General features: G+C 40.8%; 1 protein-coding gene across 2 annotated transcripts in view; it reads left to right on the forward strand.

The window, feature by feature from the left end:
* The window catches only part of SYNJ2 (synaptojanin 2), a 69,945-nt gene extending 54,409 nt beyond the window's left edge, over positions 1-15,536 (forward strand). For both annotated transcript variants that reach the window (XM_018078244.1, XM_018078245.1), the window contains 10 exons: positions 1,108-1,225; positions 3,026-3,244; positions 4,465-4,543; positions 5,778-5,946; positions 6,355-6,504; positions 9,009-9,143; positions 10,329-10,441; positions 10,875-10,983; positions 12,279-12,481; positions 14,380-15,536. In XM_018078244.1, the coding sequence (XP_017933733.1) occupies positions 1,108-1,225; positions 3,026-3,244; positions 4,465-4,543; positions 5,778-5,946; positions 6,355-6,504; positions 9,009-9,143; positions 10,329-10,441; positions 10,875-10,983; positions 12,279-12,481; positions 14,380-15,162 (2,078 nt within the window). In that variant the 3' untranslated portion in view covers positions 15,163-15,536. The remainder of the gene's footprint in view (positions 1-1,107; positions 1,226-3,025; positions 3,245-4,464; positions 4,544-5,777; positions 5,947-6,354; positions 6,505-9,008; positions 9,144-10,328; positions 10,442-10,874; positions 10,984-12,278; positions 12,482-14,379) is intronic.
* Positions 15,537-16,284: the final 748 nt, after the last annotated feature.

A 16,284-nucleotide genomic window follows, 5' to 3' on the forward strand; every position in this document is an offset into this window, starting at 1 on the left:
CAATCTGGGAAAAAAAGCTGTGTGAGACATAATAAGGAAGTTAAGACAGCCCTCTTGTGCTGACTGTTTTCATTTTAGAGAAGGAACACCCTTCCGCATTTTTGATGCATATTCCTTATTTTGTATGGCAAAGCTTGCCCCTGGGGGACTTTAGTATTTGGAATACACACAGAATGTAGGATCTAACTAGCTGGTCTGCAAGAGTCAAGGCAGGTTCCTTTCTTTAGAGCTTGTAGGCCTCTCACAGCTATTTCACACGGGTATATTACTGACCCCTTATCTGTTCACCCAACTTCCAAGCCCTGCAAAACTTTTCTTAGTTCACTACTAGAGTTCCTCTCCTTTACTGCTGGTGGCAAGGCTCTTCTGCCTCTCAGTTCTAATTGTTTTGTGTTGCTTCTTCTTACTGTTATAGGCTAAAAGCCTACTTGCTTTCTGAGAAAGAAGTGTAGCCCCAGTGTGAGTGATTCGGCAGAAATGCCATATTCCATATTAACTCATTTTCTGCTCGACAGAAAGAGATAGTTATCCGTTTGCCCAAACAGTGACCTAAAAACTTTCCTGTTATTAACAACAATAGAACAATTAACAACACTCTAGCATAATGTCTGGAGCACTTTCTGTCACCTTAATGCATTGCAAAAGTATTTGGAGACTGGATGTGCATGGGTTTGCTTTCTCCCACCTCTTGTGTGTTATTTCTCCAATACCTCTGTAATATTCAGATTTGCAATGTCATTTCCAAGTACAATTTCCATGCTCAGTAATGGGACAGGAGGCAAAATACTAATAAGACTCTATCAACCCAGAAAAGAGAGAGAGTACAGGTAATTAATTGGGTGACATTCAGGTCAACCATTTTGCAAGTTTCTTATTCTAGTGATCAGCTGTCTTGGTTGCACTCCCAGTCCTTTCTGTATTTTTTCATTCTAGTCCCTAATTTGTAAATCTTTTAGGATAAAAGCTCTTCCTGGAATGTTATATACAAGAACAAAAAAACCCATCTCCCACTACTTGGGTCTGTGAAGAGCATTCTTATAAAATAGTGTTTAACTGTTAGTAAAACTAGCTTTGAGTGAGTTTTAAATCATGTTTTGTCCTGCACAGCTGGAGAGATCAATCTTCTAGACAGTGATCTGAATGGTGATACTAAAGTGAGGCACACCTGGACCCCTGGAGCCTTGATGTATTATGGGAGAGCAGAGCTGCAAGCATCAGACCACAGGTAAAGTCCTATGCAAACAATCAGAGAAAGGACTGCCAGGTTAGATTGTGTCATACTGAATTACACCTTCAGAGTGAGGGGCCAAGTCTAATTATAACAGGAATTACACCCTTATTCTGTGTTCAGTACCTGTTTGGTGGGTTTTTTTCCCCTCATAGTGGGTTTTATACCAGGGTGGCAAGTATCTACAGTCATGTATTTATTTTTGTTGCACTGTGATCTCAACAAACACTGGATAAGTTGCAGCAACAGGTGTAGAAAACAGGGCTTTCTGTTGCTTGGTTTCAGAAAGCTCTGACACCTCAGGAAGCTGCTCTGATGGACTTCCATTCAGCTTCCTGCAGGAGAGGAGGAGGTTGGGACTGTGTGACCTGAACAGGTGTAAGACAGGCCACATAGGGCCAGGTTTGACCTCTTCACAGTAGTCAAGTGTGGGTCTTTTGCACCTCCCTTAAAAATGGAGATGGGAGAAGGAAGAAAAATCAAAGACCAGTGCTTCTGGTTGATCCATATCATTAACTTCTCTTTAGGGATATGATGACCTTTCTTTGTTAAACTTGTTCTCTGCTTCACTTCTGAGAAACAAATTTGGTAATAAATACGCTTTGAAAGGTCCCTTCCATTCAGAATAATATTTGTCTCACCCCTTGCATGCCCTGTGGAAATGCTACAATATTGTTCCTCCTAGCAGTGCTCATTGACCCCCAGGAGCTGTCTCTGTGCTTCTCATAGTGCTCTTGCATGCAAGGACTGTTCTGTATTCCTCCAGCAATGGAAGAACATGCCTCTTGCAATCAATTTATCTTGTCAAGGCTTTGACATTGCTGTGTTCCAAAAAGCACAGTGGAGCTACTGCACTCATTATACAGGACCCTGAGGATGCAATCTGTGAAACATGGCTGTTATACATGGCTTTCTGTTTCAGCAAACTTGGTTGCAAATACTGCTTTTTAATTACAGTCAGCAGGTTTTCTTTCCCAAAGTCTGTGCTAGAAAAAGGGCATAGCTGTATCTTTGTGACATATGGAAATGCATTATGATTCACAGTGCTTAAGGAAATAGTAATGCTTCCTATACATTTTTCCCCTTTACTATCCCTTTCTAGCTTTGCTATTGTTGCTTTCTTATGCCCTGGTAATGAGTATTCAAGAGCCAGGTCTATTAAAACTAGGAGGCAGCAATTTTAACATAGTTATAAGAGCAGCCATTCCCGTTACTGCTCTGTGTGTATGTGCAGGTGGAAATCTGAGAATGTGGATTGCTTCAACTGAGATGAGTTTTACTCTTTCAGACAGCTCTCTCAATTTTATTCAGATCTAACACACAGAGAGGTAATTTGTAAGAAACGGTTCAAGAAGCAAGTTTGCAGCCTTGGCAGCTTATAATGATTGACATATATTTGCTACATAAAAACATTATACACTTAGAGTACCTTGTCCTTAATTTTTGAAAGAAGATATCTTTATGTGGCCTTGTCTAACAGAAAATAATAAATTTCCATCCTGATCTATAGAGGTTTTGGGACACAGCTGTTTGATAATGAGTGAAGTATCCTGGTATTTTTAGTCTGCAGGTTTGCCAAAAGTGCTACATACAACTGTTATTTAAAATCCTTTACGGTGTGTCCTCACTGTTATTCAGGTAATGCAGGGCTGGGAAATATAATTAATAGTGCTCAAGGTATGATCTTGACCACTGCAGGAAAAATGAAGCTTACCTGCCCTACTTCTTGAAATAGACTTTAGATTTATATAAGCATTTCTTATTTTTAAATAAGCATTTTTACTTTGTTTCACGTAGGCCAGTGTTAGCTATTGTAGAAGTGGAAGTTCAGGAGGTTAATGAAGCTGCCCGTGAGAGTGTTTTCCGGGAAGTGTCATCTTTCCAGGGACCACTGGATGCCACAGTAGTGGTAAATCTGCTATCACCAACACCTGAAGAGAAAAATGAATTTCCTGAGGACTTGCGCACAGAGCTTATGCAAATGTTTGAGGATTATGGCACTGTTGTTCTGGTCAGGTAAGTTTGGGATCTGAAATGGCATGTTATCTATTAAAAGCACAGACTAGAAAATCTCTTTTGTCCTGACAGAGTTAACTTTGTTTTGGAAGGTACTATGTTTAATTCCTTTCCTGCATGTTGAATTCTTCATTAGAAATGTAATACAAATGTTTTGAATACCTTATACCTCACAACAACCTGTTAAAGAAATAGTTTAACAGCTCTCTTGGCTGAGTGGAAGAGAATTTTATTCAAGACAGCATCATAAAGCAGAGACTTTGATGTAAATTATCACCTTTAGATTCAGGCCTCACTTCCATGCATTTCTGTTTCTGGTGGGTCTTTGGGCCCTGCTTCACCTCTTCTGAGGAGATCTGCTCTCTTCCACAACTCTTTCACACTCAATAGGATTTCCTGGCTGGGTCTCCTTTCTGTTGGGGGTCTACTGCTGTTTTGATAATAGTACAGCTTCTTGCAGTGCTGTCACGTGCTGTGTTTGAGAGGGAGAGTGTGATACCTTCTGGCAGAGCAGCTTAATTTCATTCTGATTGATTCTGTACAGGGCTCCAGCACAGCTATGAGACTTCTGTTTTGAGAAATACAGGCAAAAGACCTAACAGTTGAACACCACCAGAAACTTGTTTATGTTGTATTGGATCCATTTATTAATGGAGAAAGCTGATAACCTGTTGTTGTGTAGTTTTGTGAAGTACCAATATTAACTGAGGGTTCAAAAGCAGCCCTGCAGGAACAGCAGCATCACCTTGCTTGTGAAGAAAATGAGCAAGAAAAGAACATGCTTTGGTGGTTTTGGTTTAGTTCGTTTTAATTGCTTTAGATCTTGGTGGTATACTAGTCTTTGGGAACATGTCCTCTGAGGTGAAGGGTATGCAGAACCATAGAAGTCAGTACAGAGGGAGTGTGGATATTGGACTGGGTGCCCCGTCAACAGCTGTTGGGATGTTTGTACTGCTGCTTTAGGAGCACACGAGGGAGGAAGGGAGAGAAGTGGGATTCACAGATCACCTACTCCTCCCCAAAAAATAGAATTGTGAAGGAAAATACAACTAAAACCAAATACATAGCTATATATGTATCTCATATATATATATGATACATATATATCATATGAGATATATATCTATATAGGATAGAAAACTATCATACTTGCCTTTAAGGGTTTTATGCAATTGTGGAGTAAAATGCACTGTTTTTTCTCCTCTGCCTTTTTTCACTAGGATCATTGGAGGTCAAATGCTGGTGACATTTGCAGACAGCAAGTCAGCTCTTCATGTTATGGATATAGATGGTGTCAAAGTAAGATTCTCTCAAACCTATAACAATAATTTCATAACAAATTTCTCAAAAGTGGCTGCTTAGAATAAGGTAGTTGAGTTTCTAGGTAAATCAAGTAGCATTATTTCAAAGGAAGTTAGTGCTCACAAAGTCCTTAGCTTTCACCACTGCTGAGGCTTTCAATGCAGTATTTCAGTTTCAGGATGGCATGAGGTGATCTTTCATGGAGCACCTAAGCAGTTCTTAGGATCTAGCCTCTGATACCACTGCAGAATACATGGACTTGGTCATTGTTCTGGCACTTGAAGAAGTTCTCCTGAGATTCTGTGTGACTTTATACTGTTGCCAAAGCATCCCCATGATTGTGGTTTGGAGATTTTTCATTTCTCTTAAGTGTATCAAATAAACTCCTTCTACCAAGCTGGAACAACATGATTCATTGGCCTCCATGGCAAATTCAGCTTTAGCAGTAGGCGTTTACCTTCCCATCCCCTGCTCTTCCTTCCCACGCATGTACTCTGCAATTCATCAACCCCCTCATTTTTGCTGATAAAACTGTTTGTGGGGCTGCCCTGTAAACTCAACCCTGAAGTAATGGATTTAACTCTCATTCTTCTTTAATATTTGCAGTTTTCTCTTTTAATTTGACTCATGCCATTGATAGCATGGACTGAAACACAATTGTATATACACAGTGTGTGAAGGTGCTGGGAACCTGGGCTGAGAACTTTTTAAGCTAATTTTCCTGTCGTAATATATCCTGCTGGCTTGGATACATTTCACCCCAAATGTCATAGAGCAACACAGGTAGACAGCAGTAGTCCTAACCTGTTTAATAATATACTTTTGCGTACACATCAACCATATATAATCAGAGAGTCTCCTTACAGATGGCAGCAGGCAACAAACTCTTGTGTGTTTTAAAACTGCTGACTCAAAAATTGAAACCTCCCACACCAATATTACTATCATAGTATCCTTTTGATGATATTTGATGTTTCACCTATTTCTCCAATATTTCCCAAGTGCAGCAGCAGTGCTTTTGAGCTGTGAAGTTCATTTTCTTTCAAGAATATTGCTACAGTCTGAAAACAGGGTTATGGGGTTAGGAAGAGTGTTTCCTTTTCATTTAGCTTCTGAAGTTGCATCAGTTTCTGAAGCAATTGTACAGCAGGCAACATTTGCTTATTTTGTTCAGGTGTTCTTGTTCTGTGAAGTTGCTTGGCAAAGGGGAACAATTCTTTCTTTGCATTAGATTAGAGGCAGAACAGTGAAGATCCAGCCCAAGACTAAAGACTGGCTAAAGGGCCTTCATGAGGAAATTGCTCGAAAACGGGACAGCGTTGTCCCCATGTCCCCTACGGCAAATTCCCATCTTCTGGAAGAAAATTTTGACTTTTCAAGTTTGGACTATGACTCAGAAGGTAAGCAACAGGTTTCTAAGCAAAGTTGTGAGAAATTGCTTTGCTGACTTTGGTTGCACAGGGAAGGTACAGTGTGAGTGTCAGTTATATCTTGATTTGTAACAAAGCCACACTTTTTTAAGAGAGGATTGTAACTAAAGTCATGACCTGACACTGTACTTTGGCAGAGACCTGCTACTTAGATCATCCTATCAATTTAGTGTTTTGATATATGTTAGCAAATTCAGTGTATGGTACAGTTGTCTGTATAGAGACACACTGTAATGAAACACATGGGTTGGTTACACAAGAATCTTGCCCAGCCTGTGTATTAAATTAATTGATAGTATAGGTTAATTCATTGGTAGTATGGAGAGATAGAGAATGCATTTGCTCACTAATTCTGTGTTATCTAATATTTTAATCCAGGTGATATAGAGGATGAAGATGATTATTTAGATGATGCTTTGTGTCAATACCTAGTAGCAGACACAGCAGAAGATATGTCTGATGGCTCCGGACATTGTGCATCCATAGCTCTTTCAAACAAATCTGGACAAAACCCACGACTGTATAAAGGTAAAGTATCTACCTTCCTTAAAGTAAGACCTGAAGGTTTGTTGTTTGTTCTCCTGTTGTATTTTCCTATTCATTTTTATTTTCATTCTAGGTCCTCCTGTAGTAGCTATTCATGCTCAACTCCCATTGAGTTAGTGACTGTAACTGAGGCCCTCAGGCATAACAGCAATAAAGCTTAGATTCTCCTTCTCTCTAGCCCAGAGCAAGGCAAGAGTGCTGAAAAATGCTGTTTTATAGCCATGAGAAACTAAGTCTTTTTATTCACTTGATATTGTTTGGCAGCAGAGCATGCAAAAAAAGATTGTATGTTGTTTTCTTAGGCCCAGTGCAAAATCAAACCAAAGGAATCCTGTTTGATTCAGTGATGGGCTCAACTCTCCTTTGAGTAGTACCAGTGTTAAAGCAGTCGGGTGTAAGCTGGGAGGTTGTTTTGTTCATATTACTTGAGAGGCCTAAAGTTTCTCCTTTGTTCCCATTTGATTTATTTCTGAGGAAGTTGAGGTTCACAGAAAATATATATTCATTCTTGTAGTACTTCATAAGTGCGTTAACTTTTTTCTTGGCCACATGGCTTGTTTGCACATTATTGTGACATGACTCGGTAAAGAGAAGATAAAGCTGTGAAGAGAATACTGACAAAAACTGCACCAAGAACTAGCTAAGCCAGTGGGATGTGATCAGGACATGCTTTAGTGGCCAAGCATTGACAGGCTGGGTTGCGTATTAAACACTTGATTGTGACACCAAGTGATTCAGTAGCTGTGATTCTCCACTCTCAGAAGTGCTTTGTCCTCTGACATAACCGTGAAAACTTTAATACCTCCAAAGGTTGAGTCAGAAGTAGAGTTCAAAAAGATAAAATGAGATTCCTACATTTACATAGACAGATTTTCCAACAGTGATTTGTGGCTTTCTTGCCCATCTTGAGTCATAGGCTCGGTGCAGCGTGGCCAGACCCAGAAACCTAGCCCTGAGTCAAGGAATCATTATTAAATACTGTGAATCCAATCACTTTTATTATAGGGTGCCTTGCCCTCCAAGCACCTCTGGCCTACTGTGTGATGATTCATTAAGCCACAGAGAACTGCAGTGACTCTTGTCACCCACATGAACTCTTCCCCTCAAAAAATATCACAAAGTAAATAGAGATTATGGAGTATAGTTTGAAGGAGGTCAGGATGGGGTCATGATCTCACACAACTCAAAATATGATATATTCAATTCATCTTAAAGTGTCTGCAATTTCAGATGCCTCCATAAGCTTCCAATTCTGCCTCGGTAACTCCTAATTGAAGGTATGATGATTGTGTAGCTGGTGTTAGACACAGCTGGAAACAAGTGACAGGCACAACAGTGTGTATATGTGTTTCTGAGGTCAGAGGAGGGCATAGCCTCACAAAATTGATGTCTCTGCCAGCAGCCTTTTGGGGGAAGGGATTGGGTGGTGATGGCTGGTTTTTTCACGTTCGGTTTCACTGCCAGAACTTCAAACCGTGCTTCTAGGTGCCTGCATGACTGCTTGGATCCTACCGATGAGCTCGTTTCTGCAGCTCAGAAGTATTAAAAATGCAGAGAAGAGGGAGGGTGGGCTGGGCAGATGACAGGCTCTGTCTCTCTGGATGCCATCCGCTGCTGAGTGGGAGTAGGAGGCTGTGAGGCAGAACAAAGCTTTCTGAAAAACAACAACTTGTTTAAAAATACCTGAAGTATGAGAGACTGCTGCTACACAATTCCTTCCCCATCTCCTCCAAACCACAGGGACGAAACTAAACCCAGTGAGTCTTGGAGCCCTAAAGAACAGAGGCAGGGCAAGAGGACTGAAGTGAAAATCTTCACTATAGCAGACAGGGACAATAAAGCAATCCTTACTTCTCCTCTCTACAGCTGTCAGAGAGGCTTAGATGAGATGAAAGACAGTAATTACTTAGTGATGGAAGGTGCAGCCAAAGTCTAGCAGACTGAGGCAGGTGTACCTATTAGGAGATGTTGCTGGAAAGCAGAGATGTGATGAGTGAGCCATTCAGACAGATTTTTGTCTGGCATAAAAACAGTTGTCCTGAGCAAGAAAAGGTGTCTAATCCTCAGATGAAATTCCTGTGTTTGGGATGGAAGAGCAAGGAATTGGCCATGATTAGCCATGGCAGTTTGAATGAGAGCAGGTTGCCAGCAAGTCTGGCTGTAAAAAGCTCAGAATCTAACAACGTGACTAGTAACCCTGAAATCATATGCAAGCAAGTCTTTGTGTTGGTACAAACAGTTAATAAATGGTGGGAAAGGAGAGAGAGAGAAGCATTTGACAAAAGGGTAGATGTTTCCTGCAGTGGCAGCAGGCAGACACTGGGGGAGAACAAAACAATATGAAAGGAGCCATGTTGTGTTGCTGAGACACCTGGTTGAGGTGAGCCATTCACAGTCACCTCTCTCCTGATCACTTGGATTTGGTGCATTTCACCCAATAATGCTTCAAAAATAAATAATAAAAATACTTCAAAAATTTTCCATAGATGATACAGACCTGGCTGATTTGAAGCAGGAGCTGGAGGCAAGTGGGGAATGCCACCGCCGGATTCCAAGCAGGTCTCTGTCCATTCCTACCAGGCCTCGGCCACTTCAGCCGCCACAGAGGCCTCCACCTCCTGGTGAGTTTAACTTTCTTTAATGCTGTGTTGGCCCCAGCTGAACAGGTTTTGCCTGCCATTTCTTGTTCTGAAATGTCAGGCTGTTGAGGTACTTGTACTTGCCTCCCAGCCTGTTTCAGCTTGAGTATGGCTGCTGGGAGAAGTTTGTCTCTAGAATGACAGGTACTCCACAAAAAAAGTGCCTTTAGTAAGATAGAATGGCCTATATGTTTCACACGAACTCATCACTCAGGTTAGTGAGTTGAGCAGCCACCTTGTGGCAATAAAAATATTGGTATTTATGCCTACTGACTTCCAAAGTTACTGAGTGTTTTCTTACAGTTTCGTGGTTTCTGAATTAATTGTAATCATACTTATAAAAAGCTTTGACAAAATACTTGTTCCGGACAGTTTTTCCTTTCCTGCTTTGCAAGGAATTCTTGCTTGCTTTTGTGTTTATGAAAGAAATGCAAAGTGGCTTATGATTTTCAGTGAGGCACAAAGGGGAAGTGATGCTCTTTACCTAAGCTCTGCACACCTGAAATGCCATCAGTGCTGTGCTGCTCCTTTTTTAGGGCTACTTCTTGGTGAATGCTGATTGCGAGATCAGCAACATCATCTTTGCTTTCTGTCTTAGACAAGCTATATATCATGTTTTTCTTGCAGCCCAAAAATCTCTCTTTTGTGTACATTTTCCAGTCTTAAATTAAAGGTTCTGTCAGGCTCCCTGTTAGAAGGATTATTCCCATTCATTTCTGAGTCTGTTGCACAGAAGTGGCAACACCAGTATCTGTATTTCTGTGCCTAGTGTGCAATGTTAGTGCACTGAGGTTATCTAATTAATTAAATGAAAGTAAGACTAACTAGGAAACTGCTTCCTGAAACAGTTCAAGATTTCAGCATTTTGTTCTGTGTTGAGATTTTTTTTTCACCTTAGATTAGACCAGTGACCGTTAAGCACATCACTCTGCCTAGATTAAAGTGTCTGACTCTTGGCACTCACGCAGAGGGACTCAAGGTCCTCAGTGTCCTACAGGAAGGTCTTGCTTAATGTATCTGTCCCTGGAGGAGCAGGGAGGGTGATGGCATCTCTTCATCTCTTTTATTTATCACAAACAGTTTCCAAGCACATTGTTTTTGCTCCATTGCAGATAAAATGTTGTACCAGCTCTTGAATGTAAAAAGCTATTTTTATTCCTCTTTCAGCCGGAACATCAGTCAAAAAGTCCCCCTCAGATGGTTCCCTCTCTCCAGGAAGCCATTCCACCTGCTCCATCCTGGCAACAGCAAAGCTGCTACCTGGAGCCCCTCAGCAGCCAGTGAGTCCTGCTGCTCAGCATGGCCTCTTGCCATTGTCCTGATCTCTTCCATCTACACTGACACTGAGCATCATGTACAGGATGCACCTGTCATACAAGGAAGGAAGTCCATCACATGTCTGAGCTGAAAATGCTAAGATAACTTCTAGTACTGTAATACCAGACTGTAGGCCCTGCTGGACACTAGAAAAAAGTTAATAAAGTGCCAGGAATTAGGAAGGCCAAAGAGAGAGAGAGAGAGAGAGAGAATGAATAGTGCTGGTAGCAAAAATGTAATATTTGCCAAAAGATTCTTAAGTTAATTTATACTAAATTCTGAATTGCCACTGGCAAGAACAGAATTTTACAGGTGTATGATCTTAGCTGTAGAATTACAGGTGTAAAAGAAAAATCAATTCTCTCAAGATTACTCATTCTCATATTTTTTTTAAAGCCTAAAGTCCGGACTGGAATAAGCAAACCTTACAATGTCAAGCAGATCAAAACCACCACAGCTGAGGAAGCAGAAGAAGCTATTAGATGTCTTATGGAAGCCAAAGGAGGTGAGCACAGCTTTCTTACTGACTTCTGAAAATCTTTAAATAAAGAAAACTGTAGGTGTATTCATCCATCTCATCATAGCCCAGATGCACATATTTCTATTCAGAATTTCACCTGAACACATTCTTGCAAAATTGTACATGGTATTCTCTGTCAGTTCTGGTAATATTAACCTTTTTTGAAGATGATTAAAGTTTTATATTTTGTTGTAGAACCTGCTACTAGGAGCACCTTAGGTTATTTATGTCCAGATTTAGTCAGAAAAATTAAAATATAAAGATGGGATCTTACTAAAGTGGTGCCTGTGTTAGCTCAGAGTTGCATAAAAGATATTTGCTGCTCTATTTAGTGAATGTTTATTATTCCAAGCAGAACTACAGAGCAAATACAGCTGCAGGAGAAATAACCTGGATTCTGTTCACATTTGGACAGCAAGTATAGTTGTAACCTAGATAGAAGCTTGCAGCACTTCAGCTTGAATAGTTAAGCTAACAGGATACTCTGTGTTTAGGCTCTCTATCCAGTCCCTGGAGAAGAGAGCCTTTTGCAAGGGCAAGTTAGAGCAGGAAACTAGCTTAGGTACTGTGAATGTACCCTCCAGGGTTGCATGCAGTCTTTCTGCTGACACTGCATGAATGAGAATGGCTACCTGAGTTTGCAAGACTCTCAGTTTAGGAGAAAAACATCACTTTTTCATTTATAAAAAGAACAAATGTAGTCTGGACTAATTCCATTTATTTAGAAATATCATAAAGGCATAAATTCTTCTGTTTGTTCCTCAGTGCTGTTCATTTCATTTTGAAATCAGATTTACTTCCCATTACTTCTGAAATTCACATTAAGCATTTCTCTTGAGGTGGGTGAGAAAACTAGTCTGGTTAGCATCACTTTCAGTCCCTTATGTTGTACCACCAGTTGGCATTCACAGTTTTTCCCAAAGTACTCTACAAGACATGCTTGGTATCATTATCTTGACTTTTCAGATTGGGGCAAAAGGAGACTAGGACTTTAGGCCAGTACTCCTGAACCCCCAGCCAGTGTTTTTTCCACTTGGCCAAATGGTGGCACAGTACTGCTAGTTCACATAAAATTATTTCAGATGGGAGTTTTTCCCTAACAGCTTATTATTACAAACGTGATAGAATTGCAAAGGTCTGTTCTTATTTCTAAAACCTACCTTTTTGGCCTGAGTCAGCCCTTTAGGCCTGAACATTATGGGAAAGATGATCGTGAAAGAAAATACCTTGAAGCTGCATTCTCATCAGGCTGAGATGCCATATTTGGTTTTGCTTTTCAGGACTACAGGAAGATGCAGTAAAGCCTGTTCCAAGCAGAAACCAGACTTTCACGAAACCCGAGCCTCCTCCCAGCAACCTAAAGTCAGCATCATTTCAAGGGTCGCAGGCAGGACCAGTGCCTGTGCCTCACCGTCCACCACCCAAAGTTCCAACTCCAAAGAAGCCAGTACCCCTGCAAAGGACTGGAGTCAAGGTGGAAAATGTAAGACAGTTGCAGCCAAATGCATCCAGCCTCCATTACCCAATGTGAACAATGGCAGGAGGGGTAGGCTGTTAAACAGTTTGTATGAAGTCCTGTCACGTCAGCAGGCACTGAAATGATTTTGCATAAAATGTAAGAAAGATTGGAAAGGAAAGAGAGCCATATTCCGCTTTTCTGTTTGTCAGTTCAGTTCATTCTCTTAGATTTTGTTACCTTTTTTCTGGTTTGTCTAAACCTTCTCAGGATTTAAGACTCACCTCTTCTTCATCACAGTGTTCACTTTTGACCATGAGTGATTTACTCTGTAATGGCTTGAGGCAGCTTCTTCATCAGTTCTGCATCCCGTGTCCTCGCTTTTTTTGCACACCTTGTAATGGGATTCAGCCTTTCAATTTGAATTTTGGAGTCTACTCAAGAGTTCAGGTTCTTAAAAATACAAACCTGTAGGTGTTCAGGTTTTAATCTCTGTCAGGTCTCTATAGTGAAGATAACAGTTCACCTCTAGAGCTGCTGAAATAATTATTTAATGTTGAAAGCAATTAAGGTACCAGAGAAGGACAAATATAACCTTTTATATTCTTCCTTTAACAGAACCTCTACTAAGAAAACTCTATTCTGAGTTGTCAGGGCTCCTGCATTACCTTCCTGTCTTAAAGGCATTCACCCCTTCTCTGTAATGGACTTTGTGCCATCTTTACTTAGCAGATTCACCAAAAAAAAAAAAAAGAACCCAACCAAAAAAAACCCCCACAAAACCCCCCCAAACAAACAAACCCAAAACAAAACAAAAACAACCAACCAATGAACCAAAGACACACACACACAAAAAAAGCAAAAAACAGACACACACAAAAACCCAAACAAAAGAAAAACCCACCAGAAAGCACATGCCAAGTAGTGGTCAGTTTGTTTGTTTTGTCACCATTCCCAGGTCACTCCTGAAAGGTGCTGAGAGGGATTGCTATTTTGGTGTTAGTTATGTGAGAGCTTCTGCAGGAATAGATCCATTTCAGTTTGATTCTGCTTTGGAATTCCACTCCTTCCTCCACCTGAGGGAGGTCAGATGGGAGTTGTGTACTTGAAAACCTCTACCCAATCCACCTCACTAAAAGAGCTTGCAGTCAAATGTAGGCAACTTAACAACAGCATATAGACAGAAGTGGCAGGGGATATGTCCATCATGAAATACAGAGTAAATATTTTGCCTGCATTAGAATTATATTATCTTTTAATTCTATGCAAGAGTAATAAAGAATTTAAATGCTTACATTCAATCACACCAAGCGTGAGAAATCTGAAGGAGCCCTTGCCCTCTTAGACTGAGCTGGGCTCATTTTTAAATCGTGGATATATGCTAGACTGTAAGCTCTCAAAGAGCTTAATTTAATCTTCAGTTTCTAGCATCAGTGAGACAGGGCAGAGCCATTAATGCATTTATTGGGTTAGCATTAGCTAATTGTCCTTCATTCTTATCTATCAGGATATACCCAAAGGCACGTGCCCATTAATTTAGGCCTCCCTATGCATTCTTGCTTAAATAATATTAGTCAGTGGAGAGATGTCACAAATAAATAACTCTTCACAGAACTGTGTTAATTTGGCCCAGAGCAAAATCCTAATGTGAAAGGGAGATGGTCAGAAAGAGATATATTTCTCACACAGGGAGTAAACAGGCTGTCCTCAAATAGCTCTCTCTAAATGAACACGGGTGCAAGGCACAATGCATGAGCACAGAGCCCAGCAGGTACAGTGTAGAACTGTGCTGTCAAGCCTCCTCTTTGGACTTCCAGGACAGCCAGTTTGTCTTTGTAACGCCATCAATAAGACTTGCAACAGTAGTGACTCAAACTTTAAGGTACCCATTTTTTCTCACATTTCTTCTTCCTTTTTCCCCTCAGGCCACGTCTACAGAAGAGCAGTTTGACCAACAGATAGTACAGTCTCCTTTTGGCTTGCTAGAGCCTCATCTAGAAGACAGAGCTATTCTTTGTCCAACCAAGATCACTCCAGTCCCTAAACCCAGAACACCACAAGCTGGAAAGCCCCAGGAGAGCCGGGGAAACACTGAAAGGCAGCCCCCCTCAGCAAGCATGGCTGAGGCCATTGTACTGCCTCCCCAGAGCGTTCCCTTTGCCCCAAAGGTGCCACCACGAAGGAAGAAGTCTGCTCCTGCAGCTTTTCATCTGCAAGTTCTCCAGAGCAGTGACAGCCCACATTTTAGTGGGTCAATGTTCAACTCCAACAACAACAACCCTGGGTCCTGCCCCCAGACTGATGTCCTTGCTCGCTCAGCTCCTACAGCCTCCACCAGCCCAGAAAACAGCACAACAAAACTGTTGACACCAACTGCTGCAGAACTGAATGCTAATCTCCAGGGCCTTCCTATAACAGCAGGCCAGCATCCACAACGCTTGGATACCAGCTCCCTTCCAGAGAACACCAGTCTTTTGGACCTGGATGTGCCTTCTTCCTGCCCTCTTTCCATAAAGGCAACATCAGCTACTTCTTCAGCACACACTTCAGAGAATTTAAAACACCCCAACCTGAAAGATTTCAGTCACTGGGTTACATTTAGTGATGATGAAGACAGCAGTGCATTGTCAGAAGGGTTCAACAAACTGCTTGTCTTAGAACAAAACAAAAATACCTTGATGAAGACAAATACTGATTTAGAATTGTAAATTTTGCCTCCTTAATGTTCCTATAGAAATCATAATTATGACGCAAAATAAAAAATTAATCTTTTTTATTTAATGAAATAGATCATCTGTCCATGCTACATTTCATTTTCATGTTTAAAGATAAAGATACTGCCCCTGGAGGGAAGTATATAGAGTACAAACAGCCTAACATTATCCACAGCTTGTTTGAAAAATTCTTTATTCTAAGTTATTTCTTTTTATTAATCCATCTTAAGATGTTTTATTTCATTTTGGGTACGAATCATATGTAAGAACATGTAATGATGTATGGAAAAAAAGACATTAAGAAAAACATTTTCCTGTGGAATTTATATTTTAATCAATTGTTTGAAATAAAGCATCCTTACCTCTAATAGTTAGATTGCCACAGTTATTCTGGAATGAACATCCAGAAGGGGAATGTACTCAAGTATAAAGACAGCAGTAACACTGGTATTGGTCTGCCACTTCTGCTGTGGAAACAAGGCTCAGACATATCTGCTTGTAGATATGTCTTTACCAGTGGCTGTGTTGGCAGCACTTACCCTGTTAGACACATTCTTCTCTGGAAGTAAAATGAGTGGTCTGTACCACTTCCTGGATATAAAGCAGAACCAGGAGAGGTGGTGCCTGGGACCAGGAGGAAATGCCTGGTTTTATTGCAAATCAGGCAAGTGGTCCCCTGTATTACAGCAGACATAAGTGCTGCACTGTTCATGACACTGTAGTAATGTGCCTCAGCTACACCAGAAGGCTTGGGCTGCCTCTCAAAACATTGCTCTCACCTACAGTGAGCTCAAAATCAGCCCTAGTTGGTCTTCTACCACAGTTCCAAAACTCACCTGGTTTTTGTTCATAAGCCCATGTCAAACAACATACTTTGCAGGGAAAAAGCACTTGGACAATGACAGTCCCTTTTGGAAGAAATGGTACAGTCTGCTTGTATATTATCTATGCAAATCCTTTAGAAATATGGTGAACAGTTGAGAGCAGCCAATGACACAGTCACTGACTTATTGATGTCTTATGCTAAAGGCACTTAAGCAATTCAGTACTTGTGTCCCTGTTCCCATTCTGTGTCTTCATAAGCAAATGCCATGTCAGTATTTTATTTCTACAGTG

The sequence above is a fragment of the Manacus vitellinus genome, unplaced genomic scaffold (assembly GCF_001715985.3).
Source record: "Manacus vitellinus isolate BGI_N305 unplaced genomic scaffold, ASM171598v3 scaffold_4_pilon, whole genome shotgun sequence".
NCBI lineage: Eukaryota > Metazoa > Chordata > Aves > Passeriformes > Pipridae > Manacus > Manacus vitellinus.